Here is a 15,932-nt window from a genome sequence, read left to right on the forward strand (position 1 = left end):
CAGCTCTGAACTGTCTCATGGCCTGGGACCATAACCCTGGGATCACTCTGGGCTTCTGCTCATCGCTGTCTCCTGCAGCCTCTAGGACATCCAGCCATCACCCCAGCACCTTTTCCAGCAGATGACATTTGTCAAGCCCTTTCTGAAGCTCTGCACTCCCCAGGCTGATGGCCAGCAGAGAGCAGATGGGGCGGACTTGCAATGAGATCGCTCAGCCCTCAGCTTGGCTAGGCTCTGGGAAGAGGGCGAGAGCAGGGCACCAGCAGCTCCAGTCTGGGTGGGAGAAACGAAGCTGTGACAATTCTGCTCCCAGTGGTGGGGTCTTGAGACTTAGGGATGGACCAGTCCTGGAGAGCTTCTGGAGGAGGTGGGACTGTTGCTGAGTCTTGACGGCTGAGGAGAGTCTGAGAGAATGGCAAGGAGGTGGCGGGGAGGGCGAGAGCAACCCCTCAGACTGTGACCCCAGACCCAGAGCCCTGACTCCTGTGCCTGGATGGATCTCCCTAGGCTGGAGGGACTCTAGGACCTTCTGGCCTGACCCTGACCTTCTACCTTCCCAGGTCACCCACTGTGGTGATGCCCACTTCTTATCCCTGGGAGCAGATGAGTTGGGCGCAGATAAACACTGAGATCTGGAACTGCCCACACATCTCCCCAACACACAACTCCATCATACCGTGCTGCCTGACAGCCCACTGTCTCCAGTTCAGTCTTCACTCCTAACTGATATCTGTGATGGAAGCGACTCACTTCTCCTCTCTGGGTTTCAGCGGTTGAGTCTACATCCCTCATCGTGTGAAGGGAACTGTGCTAGCGACCTATAAAACCTTACAGTGGGGAAGAAGGAGCCAGAGCCCCTGACCTGCTCTGCTGACCTCTGACCAACTCAGGCTGAGGCCTTCGGGCTGCTGGGCCTGCTGGGGGAACCAGAGGGCAGCAGACCCAGGCCTGCCCCAGGACACCAGCCTGGACCTTTGTGCAAGTGTGGTCATAGAACCCTTGGTCATTGCAGGTGGGGGACTCTAGTGTCTGAGGTGGGCCTTCAAGGATGGGGTGGCTGTTAGCAGGTACAGACAGGGGGTGGGGGTACTTTCTGTGTAGAGGAAACAATGTGGACAAAGGTGTGGGGGTGTGAGGAATCTGGTTTTTAGGAAGTTGGAGGGTGAGGTTTGCGTGGGAGCAGAAGGCTGTCTGCTCTGACGTTGCCTGACATCCTTCCCCGCTAGCAGGCCAAGCTGGGTGTTGGTGGTGAGGACAAAGGTGAGGGTAGCACTGTCCCTGTCCTGGGGGCTCCTACATGATGAGAAAGCAGGCTGTAACACACACACAGAGACACACACAGAGATAGCCCCTCTAGCCCCAGCCCATTGAGGACGCCTAGGCCCCACAACAAGGGCAATGGAGAAAGGGCATTCCAGGCAGAGGGAACAGCCCAAGCAAAGGTAGAGTGTCAGAGAAGTGTAGCATTTGTGGGGAGTATGGAACCCAACACCTCTCACCTTCTCAGGAAGGTTGTCTTGTGGAGTGTGTATAGGGAGACCGTGGGCCTGGAGAGCCAGGCTGAGGGAGCTTGGACTTTACTCCAAGGGCAACAGGGAACCGCAGAAGGTTCTAAGCAGGGTGGTAACCGTTGGATTTACGCGTTGTTTGAGAGCGGGTTCTGGGAGAAAGGGGAGGCAGTGAGGAGGCTGCTGCTGAGGTCCAGTCCAGGGATATTGGGGCGGATGGGCATGGGGAGGAGACGCCCGTGAGAAATTTGTAAGAGGAAGATCAGAAAATCCATGTGCACTTAGCATGGTGCCCAGCACAGGCTTTTTCCAGACCCATTGGCTATTATTATCATTAGGTGGATTGTAAAGGGAGAGGGAGGGGGCCAGGATGGCTGTAAGGTTTGGGTTAGAGATGATAAGGCTGTGCGGTGAAAAGGCCAGGTTGGCGGGCTGAAGACCCGAGGTTCGTGAGGACGGGGCTTCACTAGACAGATGCTCTACTGAGGGCCTTTCTGGGCATTGGGCAGGGTGTCAGGACACCTGGGTTCTCGTCCTACTTCTACAGCTGGCTCCTTGTACAGATTTGGGCAAACCACGCCCCCTGGGCCTCTTTTTCCTAAAGCGGGATAGCGATGACTGTTGTGCTGTGAGACTATGTGTCTAAAACCCCAGTGTGATGGGGGAGATAAGGGGGACAGGGTGGGGCAGGTAGTGGTGGCTGACAGGATGGAGGGGGGATCTCTGTCTGACTCAGCAGGCCATGCGGCTGGGACAGCTTGGGGGAGGCGGCCCTGTGGCTAGTGTGGTGACAGGCACTGGTTTGGCTAGGCTCTGATGTCTCACAGCCTTGAGACAGAAGGCAAGGCTGTCAGAAATGGAAGTCCTGCTCTTGTGATTAGAGCCCTCTAACATTAGCATGGAGCCCTGGTGGTGCAGTGGTAAAGAGCTCGGCTGCAAACGAAAAGATCGGCAGTTCGAATCTACCAGCTACTCCTTAGAAACCCTATGGGTTGTTCTACTCTGTCCTATAGGGTTGCTAGGAGTTGGAATTGACTCCATGACAAGGGGTTTGTTGGTTTTTTTTTTTTTTTTTTTGGTTTAACAGTAGCATCCACATACTGAGCCTCCAACACATCAGATGCTGGGCCAGGTGTTGCCCTGTTTGATGTGCACACCGCCATATTAAAAATGGGCAAACTGAGGTGAGGTGGCAAGCCCAGGGCCCTTCAGTGACTCTGTGAGACTATTTTCTCTGAGTCTCAGTGGGAAGAGGGTGAAGGGAAGGGGTTACCTGGTCTAGGGACAGCCCAAGCAAAGGTAAAATGTTAGGGGCCTGGAGGGAGTCAGCTTGAGCAAGGTGAGCCATGCACCTTGGGCACCAGCTGGCTCTCAGATTGGCTAGGGTGGCTGGGAAAGCTCGGTCACTGTGGCCCCTCTCCATGTTCTGGTCCCACTTTGCCACAGAGCACAGGAGGCTCACCAACCCAGGTACCTGTCCGCTAAGCCAGAGCTCTGACCCTGTGCTGAGCTGCTAGCCCAGCAGTGCCAAGCTGCTAGCCCAGCAGTGCCAAGCAGGAGCAGTGCCCAGTTTCTGGGGGCCATTTGGGGCCCTGCTGTCTGTGTTCACCAACCCCTTAGTGCCTCCAGCTTTTCCCAAAGGCTTTGGAACCAGCCATAACTGGGCCCCAGACACAAGTCTTCAAATGACTAATGGACCGTGAACAAATTGCTTGACCTCTCTGGGCCTAGCACCTAGCACGGTGCCTGGAAGACAGCAGGGCCCCGACTGGATAACTGTGATGTCTCTCTGCCTATCTTCTCATCTCTCCCTCCTCTTCCAAGATTCCTCTGTTGAATGAAGCAAAAATGGGGTGAGGGTGAGGCACAGACATTTCTGGCCCATTCTGACATTTCCAGGGCACCTCTTCTGGGCCTTGCCCTGTGCTGAGCCAGGCTTGTGGTTGAGGGTGTCGTGGATGATTCAGATCAGGTCACAGTTTGGGGGAGACAGACTTAATCACAGATCTCTCTGACCCAGACAGGATTTAGTCAGAGCCAGACAGACACGCTACCTGAGAACCTAGGTTGGCTCCTGGGGCAGGGAGTGTCTGGCAGGGCCCCAAGGAGGGGCTGTGCGTGAGGAAGGTGCCTTAGACAGAGGCAATAACACGTGCAAAGACCTGGAGGTGGAAAGGCAGGGGTGGTATTCAGGGAGTGGGTGCAGAGGGGCTGATGGGATGCAGAGCTTACGGGGCAGAGGGTGTGCTTTGGGCTGGGTTGGGGTGGTGCCATTGGGACCCAGAAGGGAAGACTGGGCTTTTCTTAGGGGTTTCAAATCACATCAGTTACACAGACAGAAAAAAAGGGAGAAAAGAAGGCCCTCCAGTCACCTCTTGGAACAAGCTGATAGTTCTCATGTTTTAGTTCTTTTCTAGTTGGTTCAACACACCTTTGCTGACCACTCTTAGCCCAGCCTCGCTGACCAAGAAACACAGGGTCCAGCCTGGAGCCTGAGCCAAACTCCATGCTGGCTGTCCTGTACCTAAGCTCTTTATTCATGCAGTGCAGGGCAGCCCTCTCCCTGACCTGGGGTCTTGATCTATAGTCCTCGAGGGCCCGTGGGTAGAATTTAGGGGGTCTGTGAACCCCCTTCAGTCAACCTACCGAGTGCAGGCCTGTGTTCCAGGTCTCAGGGTAATGTGGTCGAGAAGGCGACTCATACTGTCTTTGCCCCCTGTGACTTGCTGTCATGGGCAATAAACATGACAAGTGAGGTCATTTCCTACTGTGGTAGATGCTCTAGTCAAGGCTTGTGGGGGTACGGAGTCCCCGGGCGGGGGGAGGTCAGGAAGGCCTCTCCGAGAACAAATGGTGAGGAGGAGGAGGCCGTAAGACACCTGTGGAGAGAGCGTCTCAGGCAGAGGAAGATTTTGTACAGATGTGCATTCGGGGGAGTGCAGGGGGCTTTGATAATTTCTCCAGATTCTCAGAAGGATCCGTGACCACCCCCAAATGGGGAAGAGCTGATGGTCTGGTGAAGTTCTCTGCATTCTACTTTGAGGTTATGGCGGGAGGACACGAATAACAGCTCCCGGAAACTTGGGGTGTGGGGTTTGTTCATTCTTAGTGTTCTTGCTAAGAGGGCCCTCAGAGAAATTTTTTCTGGTTTAAGTAACAGGAATAGTTGTGCTTCATCAGATAGTCACTTTTTTATTTTTCAGTTTTTAAAATTCTGCGGACACTGTAAATGATGTGGGTGATGCCAACAGTTAATGTACTTGGATGCTAAGTGAAAGATTGGGTGTTCGAATCCACCCAGAGGTACCTCAGAAGAAAAGCCTGGCAGTCTACTTCCAAAAAATCAACGATTGAAAACCATGTTGAGCACAGTTCCATTCTGACACACCTGGGGGTCACCCAGGATTAACTTGACAGTAACTGGTATTGGCGAATGATGTGTCTGATCATTGTCATCTTTATGTTGGCTTCAAAAAAAAAAAAAAACCCAGTGCCATCGAGTCGATTCCGGCTCATAGCGACCCTATAGGACAGAGTAGAACCACCCCATAGGGTTTCTGAGCAGTGCCTGGCAGATTTGAACTGCCGACCCCTTGGCCAGCAGCTGTAGCGCTTAACCACTACGCCACCAGGGTTTCTGATGTTGGCTTCAAGAAAGCGTAAATCCATTCATTCACGAATTTATGCCACAACTACTTTTATTAAGAGCCTACTGTGTGCCAGCTCTGTGTTCAGAGCCCAGGGTGGGGCCCATGATATAAAGCAATCGCGCTCATTGATACAAAGTTCAGCTGTTGGCCTCCTTTGTGCTGTAATGGTTCCACCGCACTTTCTAAACCTCCATTTTCCCCTGCCCTTTTTGCTCACTCCATTATTTTAAAATGAGTTTTATTGTGTTGTGTGTCCTTATGAGTCACCACACATCATTCCGGGCCAGGCAGATACCAAGAAAAACTAATGAAGTATAGATGCTCACTTTGTGCCAGGCTCAGGGAGAAGGGCCGGGAATTCAGAGATGGGAGACACAGACGCTGCCCTCAGTGCCCCCGCTCAGTCCTCTGGGGGGCCTTTGGAAGGTTGCTTTTTTAATAACAAAATTTTAAGCTTGTACAAAAGTAAGAAAAATAACTGTAATAAACCCAGTATACCCATCACCCACATCACACAGCTATCGAGATTTTGCTACACTTGCTGTGTTTATTTCGCTTTCCCTTTTTGTTTCCTTTGCTGATATATTTTAGAGTCTCGCTGCTGAAAATGTGGTCTGAGGACCGGCAGCCTGGGCATCCTCTGGGAGCTGGCTAGACTAGTATGTGAGCCCCACCCCCTCACCTAATGAGTCAGTAACTGCAGGTGATTCATCCGCACATGACAGTTTCAGATACATTATTTTAAAGCAAATCTCAAACATCATGTCATTTCATGCCAAAAAACTTCAGTATCCATTTCTGAAGAACATGCATAGTCACAACATCCTTATCACCTAACAAAATTAACAATTCTTTGTTGTTGTTAGGTGCCCTCGAGTTGGTTCCCACTCATAGCGACCCTGTGTACAACAGAACGAAGCACTGCCCGGTCCTGCACCATCCTCACAACTGTTCTTATGTTTGAGCAAGCCCATTGTTGCAGCCACTGTGTCAATCCATCTCCCTGAGGGTCTTCCTCTTTTTTGCTGACCCTGTAGAACAGAGTAGAACTGCCCCATAGGATTTCCAAGTCTGTAATCTTTACCGACGCAGACTGCCACATCTTTCTCCCACGGAACAGCTGGTGGGTTCAAACTGCCAACCTTCTGGTTAGCAGCCAAGCTCTTAACCACTGCACTACGAGGGTTCCCTTAAATGTTTACTACTTTCACTTTAATTGTCAATTTTCAGAGTAAGGAGCTGGTGCCCCTGTTGCTGCCAATGCTAACCAGTGAAGTCTTTTGATTTCTTTTGTTTTTATTTCTCTCTCTCCTCCTCCTTCCCCCTTTTGAATATCATTATGACCTCATGGGATTATATGTATGCAATGTGATTCAAATAAGTGTATTTATTATTTTTTAATGAAAACTTTTTTTTGGAAGTACAATATACATAAACATGGACAAATTCAGATAGCTAAATCCACATAGCCAGTACCCATATCAAGATACAGAACATTACCAACACCCCGAGCTCCCCATCATGACCCCTTCCCGTAGTTACCTTGCCCCTAAGGGTAACCACTATCCTAACTTCTAATACCATCATTTTACCTGTTTTTAAAATTTATCTAAATGGAATGAGACGGTGTGTTCTGTTTTGTTCCCGACTTCTTTCATCAACATTATGTTTATGAGTGAATTATTTTCATTGCTGTATTTTGTCATGTGAATATATGGTGATTTATTTATCCATGCTATTATTAATGCATACTCGGGTTTTCCAGTTTGGGGTTATTATGGACGCTGTGGCTATGAACGTTCTTGTGTCTTTTGATAAACGTATGAACACATTGCTGTTGGCTATATGTGTAAGAATGGAGTTGCTGGGTCATAGATTGTGTGTATATTCAGCTTCAATTTGTGCTACCTGTTTTCTAAAAGAGTTGTACCAATTTACAACTCTCACAAGCAGTATTTGAGAGTGCCAGTTGCTGCACATTGCTGCCAACCCTTGGGACTGTCTCTCTTTTTTCATTTTAGCCATTCTGGTGGTTGGGTAGTGGTATCACATGGCCATTACCTTGCCTTTTTTTGATGACTAAAGAAATTGAGTACCTTTTCGTATGATTACTGAACATTTCGGAAATCTCTTTTGTGAAGTGTCCTTCTTTCTATCAGCTTACATGCCTTTTCTTACTGATTTGTTAGAATTCTGTATATATTCTGAGTCCTTCACCAGATACATCTCTTTTCAAGCACTTAATAGTGTCTTTTTGAACTACAATGAGATACTGTCTCACTCCAACAAGGCTGGCCTTAATCTAAAAAACACAAAATAATAAATGTTGGAGAGGCTGTGGAGAGACTAGAACACTTATTTATACACTGCTGGTGGGAATGTAAAATGGTACAAAGACTTTGGAAATCGATTTGGTGCGTCCTTAAAAAGCTAGAAATAGAACTACCATATGATCTAGCAATCCCACTCCTTGGAATATATCCTAGAGAAGTAAGAGCCTGTACACAAACAGATATATGCACGCCCATGTTCATTGCAGCACTGTTCACAATAGCAAAAAGATGGAAGCAACCAAGGCCCGTCAATGGGTGAATGGATAAATAAATTGTGGTATATTCACACAATGGAATACTATGCATTGATAAAGAATAATGATGAATCTGTGAAACATTTCATAACATGGAGGACTCTGGAAGGCATTATGCTGAGTAAAATTAGTCAGTTGCAAAAGGACAAATATTGTATGAGACCTCTATTATAAGAACTCAAGAAATAGTTTAAACTCAGAAAAAAATATTCTTTGATGGTTATGAGGATGGGGAGGGAGGGAGAGGGGTGTTCACTAATTAGACAGTAGACAAGAACTATTTTAGCTGAAGGGAAAGACAGCATACAACATAGGAGATGTAGTGCAGCTGGACTAAACCAAAAGCAAAGAAATTTCCTGAATGAACTGAATGCTTTGAAAGCCATAGTAGCACGGCGAGGGTCTGGGGACCATGGTTTCAGGGGACATCTAGGTCTATTGGCATAATAAAATATATTAAGAAAACATTCTACATCCCACTTTGAAGAGTGGCATCTAGGGTCTTCAATGCTAGCAAGCAGCCATCTAAGATGCATCCAGTTGGTCTCAACCCACCTGGAGCAAAGGAGAAGGAAGAACACCAAAGACACAAGGTAATTATGAGCCCAAGAGACAGAGAGGGCCACATAAATCAGAGACTACATCAGCCTAAGACCAGAACTAGATGGTGCCTGGCTACAACTGATGACTGCCCTGACAGGGAACACAACAGAGAATCCCTGATGGAGCAGGAGAGCAGTGGAACGCAGACCTCAAATTCTCATAAAAAGACCAGACTTAATGGTCTAACTGAGACTAGAAGGACCTGGAGGTCATGGTTCCCAGAACTTCTGTTAGCCTAAGACTGTTACCATTCCCAAAGCCAACTCTTCAGACAGGAATTGGATTGGACTATAAGATAGAAAATGATACTGGTGAGGAGTGAGCTTCTCAGCTCAAGTAGACACATGACACTATGTGGCCAGCTTCTGTCTGGAGGGGAGATGAGAAGGCAGAGGGGGACAGCAGCTGGCTGAATGGACATGGGGAATACAGGGTAGAGAGAAGGAGTGTGCTGTCTCATTAGAAGACGAGCAACTCGGAGTACATAGCAAGGTGTATATAAATTTTTGTATGACAGACTGACTTGATTTGTAAACTTTCACTTAAAGCACAATTTAAAAAATAGTGTCTGTTGATAAATTTTTTTTTTTAAGAAGTTCTTTAGTTTAATGAAGCTCAGTTTATCAGTTCTTGGTTGTGATGTACTATGCTTTTTATGTATTTCTGAATTTGATTTACTAGAATTTTGTTTAGTATTTTTGCATCTATGTTCAAGAGAGAAAGATTGCCAGTTTTCCTTTCATATATTGTTCTTATCAGGTTTTAATACAAATGTTATTCTGGCCTTCGTAAAATGATTGGAAGGTAGTCTCTCACTTTTTATTCTCTGAACAGTTTGTGTATGATTGGTATTATTCCTTCTTTAAATGTTTGGAAGAATTCACCAGTGAACCATCTGGACTCGAAGTTCTTTTTAGGAATGTGTTTAATAATGAATTCAATGTCTTTAGTAGACACAGGAGTATTCAAAGAAAGTGTTCATTTCATCTGAATTATCAAGTTTACTGGCATAAAGCTTATCTAATATCCTCTTTGTGATGTCTCCGAGTCTATTGTGATGTCCTTTTTTCATTCCTGGTATCAATAATTTGTATTTTCTTTCGCAGCCTTGCTAAAGGCTTATCAGTTTTATTAATCTTTTTTCAAAACAAACTTCAGCTCTGTTGATTTTTTTCTGCTCAAAATTACTTTTCTATTTCACTGATATCTGCTCAGATCTTCATTCATTCCTTCTGTTTTCTTGGATTTGGTTTTCTATTCCTATTCTAGCCTCTTTAAATAGAAACTTAGATCCTTGATTTTCAGCCTTTCTTCATTTTTAAAAAATGTGCATTTAAGGCTGTGATTTTTCTCTAAGCACTATTTTAACCGTGTCCCACAAGTTTTGGCCTGTCAGGTTTTAATTTTCATTCAGTTCTAAGTATTTTAAAATTTTCATTACCATTTCCTCTTTGACCCATGGATATTTAGACGTGTGTTGCTTAATTTTCAAGTTGTTCATATTTTCCAGTTTTCTTTTGTTATTGATTTCTAGTTTAATTCCACTACGGTGAAAGAACACGTTCCGCATTATATCAATCCTTTGAAATTTGCTGAGGCTGGCTCTATGATCCAGCACGTGGTCCATTTTGGAAAATGTTTCATGTGTACTTGAAAAGAGTATTTTATCATAGTTGGGTTCAGAGTTCTATTTGTCAGTTAGGTAAAGCTTGTTAATTGTGTCGTTCTACATCTTCTATATCCTTAGTGATTGTCTTTTCTACTTTTATAAGCTTATACAAGAGGTTTGTTAAAGTCTTCCATTTTGGTTTTGGATTTTTCTATTTTTCCTTTTAATTCAGTCAATTTTGCCTTATATATTTCAAAGCGATGTTACCAGGTACCTAAGATGTTTAAAATTGCATGTATTGACATCTTGCTAGTGACTTGACCCTTTTTCATTAAGAAATGTGTCTCTTGACCCCTGAGGGAGCAGGAGATCAGTGGGATACAGACCCCAAATTCTCATAAAAAGACCAAACTTAATGGTCTGAGACTAGAGGAATCCCGGCGGCCATGGTCCCCAGACCTTCTGTTGGCACAGGACAGGAACCATACCCGAAGAAACTCATCAGCCATGAAAGGGACTGGTCAGCGGGTGGGAGAGAGACGCTGATGAAGAGTGAGCTAGTTATATCAGGTGGACACTTGAGAGTGTGTTGGCAACTCTTGTCTGGAGGGGGGATGGGAGGATAGAGAGAGAGGGAAGCCGGCAAAACTGTCACGAAAGGAGAGACTGAAAGGGCTGACTCAAGAGGGGGAGAGCAAGTGGGAGTAGGGAGTGAGATGTATGTAAACTTATATGTGACAGACTGATTGGATTTGTAAACATTCACTTGAAGCTTAATAAAAGTTAATAAAAAAAAAAAAAAAGAAATGTGTCTCTTATGTGGGCAGCTCCTGTCTGGAGGTGAGATGAGAAGGCAGAGAGGGACAGAAGCATGCTGAATGGACACGGGGAATACAGGGTGAAGAGAAGGAGTGCGGTGTCTCATTAGGGGGAGAGCAACTAGGAATACATCCAAGGTGTATATAAATTTCTTCATGAGAGACTGACTTGATTTGTAAACTTTCACTTAAAGCAAAATAAAAATAAAAAATAAATAAAATTTTTAAAAAAGTAAAAGGCAAAGTGCAAATTGGAAAAGCTATTTGCAACCAAGAGCTATCATTCTTCATATATAAAGAGCTTTTATCCATGAATAAGAAAAAGATACATGTACCGAAAAAAAAAATAAGAAGGCCCGAGGACTGGATATAAAGGTCAATAAACATTTATAATATGTCTTTATTTTAAAAAAAGAAATGTGTCTCTATCTCTATTAATGCTTTTTGCCTTAAATTCTGATTTGTCTAATATTAGTGTATTTATACCACTTTTCTTTTGATTAGAGTCAGCGTAAGGCATTTTAGGTATATTTTTACGTTCAAGCTTTCTGAATTCTTATATTTAAAGTGTGTCCTTGGAAGCAGCATAGAGTTGGAGTTTGCTTTTTTTAAAAAAAAAAAAAATCCATTCTGGCAATCGTGATTGTTTATTTAAAGGATTTAGTCTATTTGTATTTAATGTAACTATTGCTATAATAATTCCTATATAATAAATCGTGACCCAATTTAATTAATTTTTAATCTATCCTTTCAGAGTTTCTTTTTGCAAATGTAAACAAATACGTAGACACGCATATGTAATATTCAAGAAATAATGCTAAAATAATTTTATTTTGGGGAAAAAATGTAGCACTGGATACCTATTTCACTCTATACACAAAAATAAATTCCAGATATATCAAAGATTCAAGTATAAGAAATGAAACAAACAAAAAAAGGAGAAAAGATGAGTGAATTAAAAAAAAATTTTCGAGTAGGGAAGCATGACATAAAGCTCAAGAGTCGTAAAGGAAAAAACAAGCGTGACGACATTAAAAAATGTAGATGTGGGGAAAGTATCATATACAAACAATATAAAACTAAGTGAGAAACAGTAACACATTGCCAATGTACCTGACATACAGGCATTTCAAAGTAAATCACAGACATCCTATACGTCATCCCTGAACATCTCAGCATGCATGTCAACTAGAGTTTGATATTTGTTTATAGTTCTTTTTTTTGTGAAATGCACAAATTTTAAGTGGATGACTCAATGTGATTTTAACAAATACACCCACCTTTATAATTCAAACCCCTATCACTCCACAAAGGTGTTCCTTCCCAGTTAATCTCTATGCCTACCTGACCCCCAAGCCCGCAACAAATTTTTTCATCATAGTTTTGCTGGTTGTAGAACATCCTATAGATGGAATCACACAGTAGATACTCTTATATGTAAGACTTCTTGCTTCAGCATGATTTTTGAGATTCACCCATGTTGAGTGTATCAGTCATTGATTCCTTTTTGTTACTGGGTTATATTCCCTTTTATGAGGATACTACTGTTAGTTTAAGGAGCCCTGGGTTGGAAACTCCGGTGGTGTAGTGGTTAAGTGCTACGGCTGCTAACCAAAATGTCGGCAGTTCAAATCCACCAGGCGTTCCTTGGAAACCCTGGGGGGCAGTTCTACCCTGTCCTATAGGGTCGCTGTGAGTTGGAATGCACTCAATGGTAACGGGTTTGGTTTTGTTTTTTGGTGGTGCAAACAGTTAAGCAATTGTTTGTTAACCAAAAAGATGGCGGTTTGAACTCACTCAGCCACTCCACAGGAGAAAGACCTGGCAATCTACTTCTGTAAAGATTACAGCCAAGAAAACCCTATGGGGCAGTTCTACTCTGTCACATGGGGTCCCCACGGGTCAGAATCGACTCGGTGGCACCCAACAACAACAGTTAGTTTATCTATTCTCCCGTTGATGGACATTTGGATTGTTTCAGGTTTGGGGCTATAATGAATAAAGCTGGTATAAAACGTTCTTGGAAACCCTGGTGGCATAGTGGTTAAGAGCTATGGCTGCTAACCAAAAGGTTGGCAGTTTGAAACCACCAGGTGCTCCTTGGAAACTTATGGGGCAGTTCTACTCTGCCCTATAGGGTCACTAGGAGTCGGAATCGACTTGACGGCAACAGGTTTGATTTTTTGGGTTTTAAAACGTTCTTGTACAGGTATGTTTTCTCTTGGGCCACTGGTTGGAGATACATAAACAGAATAAGCAGGCCCTCTCCCTGGGGCTCACAGTGTACTGCTTCAACTTTGGTACAAGACACAGTGATGAGCTAGTGCTATGGGACAGGTCCAGAAAGGGCACAGTGAAGGCAGGAAGTGCTTCTGGGGAGAACCAGAGGAGGCTTGCTGGAGGAGGGGGCCCTGGTGCTGGCACAGCTTAGTTTAGTGTAGGATCAGGGGCTCTGAGTCAGACAGACCTGCATTCAAATCCTAGTCCCTTGGAAAAATCACTCATCCTTGCATAGTCTCACTTTTCTCATCTGTAAAATGCAATTAATGACACCATAGGGTTAGTGTGAGGATTTGATGCTGTAATGGAAGTAAATGGCTCAGTCAAGGTCTTTGTGCCTCTTTTGTGAAATGTTACTCCTTTCTGCACAGGCCTGTCTCCCTTGGTGGGCTTCAATGTGGATGTGGCCCAGACCTGGGTCACGCCAGAGGGCGCGCCTTTTGTGCTCAGCTCCCTTCTGCATCAAGACACCAGCACCAACCAGACCTGGTGAGTGGGGCCCAGCAGGCAGGATGGGTGAGTACTGAGGGGCCTCTGGGGAGCCTGAGAAGGGCCCCAGAGAAGGCCTTGGCACCTTACCCAGTCTGGAGAACACCTCCCTCTCACTTTCAGAAGCAGGTTCAGGGGACAGGAGGAAGGCATGAGAGAAGCTGTGAGCACCAGGCCAGTCGGTCCACATGGAGCCCTGGCCCCTCTCCTCACCCGGGTCTCTGCCTGCCCCACTGCCTGGGAGGGTCTCTGGCTTCTAGGGAGGGGCTCCTTCAGGACAGAAGGGGAAACCTGATGGAAGAGCTCATGGGGGGCGGGGATGGGGGGAGTTTGGGGGATGGGGGAGGGGAGGCATAGCTTAAAAACTATTTTAAAATATAGTTTGTCTTAGTTACCAAATGCTGCTGTAACACAAATACCACAAGTGGGTGGCTTTAAAAAATAGAAATTTATTTTCTCACCGTCTGGAGGCTAGAAGTTCAAATCAGGGTATAGGCCAATGGATTCCTTCCTTATAGGTGGTCCTGGGTGTTCGTTCCTTGGCTTAGAGAGGATCCTCACATGGCGTCTGTCTTCCTCCAGGTGTGCATGTCTCTGTCTCTCATCTGCCTTTTTTATAACTCAGAAGTGATTAGGTTTAAGACACACCGATATGACCTCATTAACATAATAAAACCCTATTTCCAAACAGGATTTACATCCACAGGTTATAATTCCAACCCATATTTTGAGAGGACACAATTCAATCCATAACAAAATTTACCAAGACTTTCTTGTCCTTTACAAAAGGAATGCATACTCAATATAGAAAATGTGGAAAGTGACAAAAAATATCAAAGAACAAAATAAAAATATGAGGTGCACAAGAGTAGTGGTTAAGACGCAGACTCTGGCTGTGGTAGTCGTGGTTCAATGCCAGCCTCCCTCTGTGTGTGCGCTGCAAGCTTGGCAAGGCGCTCGGCCACGGAGCCTCAGTTTTCTCATCTCTAGGATGGGGATGGTGATTGCCATTAGTTTATATTTTGCAAATATAATCGGTACTCACCATATTAGATCAGCAAAAATTAAAATCTGACCACACCGTGCTGGCAAGGATGTGGTGAAACAGGAACTCAGAGGCTTGTAAATTGGGGTAACCACTTTGTAGAGCAATTTCACCACATCTGGTGAAGTTGAGGATGCATGTACGCTTTGAGTCAGCAATTCCACTCCCAGCTATCTACCCTAGAGAACTTCTCAGGCACACGCAAAGATGTCCATTGTAGCATTGCTTGGAGTAGTGAAAGATGGAAATATTCCCTGTTTAAAAAAAAAAAGTAAAAACCAAACCCACTGCCAGTGAGTCAATTCTGACTCATAGTGACCCTATATGACAGAGTAGAACTGCCCCATAGGGTTTCCAAGGAGCACCTGGTGGATTCGAACTGCCAATATTAGCTAGCAGCCGTTGCTCTTAACCACAACGCCACCAGGGTTTCACCATTAGGAAAATGGAAAAATAAGGTGCAAATCATACTTTGCGATACTGTAAACAGGCAAAATGAATGAAGCTAGCTCAATGGGTATCGGGCAGCATGGATCTCAAAACATAATGTAAAATGAAGAAGACAAGGTGCAGAATTACCTATACGTGGTCATTCACTCAACAAACATTTATGGAGCCCTTGTGAGGCCCCGTTCTATCAGTGTGCTCAGGGAGCTGAGGTGGTTAGCCAGAGGGTGGCAGATAATAAGCAAATAAGTAAAATGCGTATTTTCAGATGGTGATGATGGTGATATGTTTAGGTAGGAGCATGTCTTTAGAATTAAGAGGAGCTCTGGAGTGAAGGGTCATGATATTTGGCACATGTCATGCATTGAACTGTGTCCCCCCAGAATATGTGTCAACTTGGCTGGGCCATGATTCCCAGTATTGTGTGATTGTCTACCATTTTTTCAACTGATGTGATTTTCCTATGTGTTGTAAATCCTACCTCTATGATGTTAATGAGGTGGGATTAGGGGCAGTTATGTTAATTGGGCAGGACTCAATCTACAAAATTAGGTTGTGTCTTAAATCAATCTTTTTCGAGATATGAGAGAAGTGAGCAGAGAGACATGGAGGATCTCATGCCACCAAGCAACAAGAGCCAGGAATGAGTGCATCTTTTGGACCCGGGGCTCCTGCATTGAGAAGCTCCTAGTCCAGGGGAAGACTGGTGACAAGGACCTCCCCCCAGAGCCGACAGAGAGAGAAAGCCTTGCCCTGGATCTGGCACCCTGAGTTTGGACTTCTAGCCTACTAGACTGTGAGAGAATAAACTTCTGTTTGTTGAAGCCATCCACTCGTGGTATTTCTGTTATAGCAGCATTAGATAACTAAAACCGTGCACATTCTAATTTCCTCCA

General features: G+C 45.0%; 1 protein-coding gene across 2 annotated transcripts in view; it reads left to right on the forward strand.

Annotated features, from left to right (window-relative positions):
• The window catches only part of ITGAE (integrin subunit alpha E), a 68,536-nt gene that overhangs the window by 1,442 nt on the left and 51,162 nt on the right, over positions 1–15,932 (forward strand). For both annotated transcript variants that reach the window (XM_049858693.1, XM_049858694.1), the window contains exon 2: positions 13,427–13,544. In XM_049858693.1, coding sequence (XP_049714650.1) covers positions 13,427–13,544 — 118 coding nt within the window. The remainder of the gene's footprint in view (positions 1–13,426; positions 13,545–15,932) is intronic.

This window comes from Elephas maximus, chromosome 19, assembly GCF_024166365.1.
Source record: "Elephas maximus indicus isolate mEleMax1 chromosome 19, mEleMax1 primary haplotype, whole genome shotgun sequence".
Classification (NCBI taxonomy): Eukaryota; Metazoa; Chordata; class Mammalia; order Proboscidea; family Elephantidae; genus Elephas; species Elephas maximus.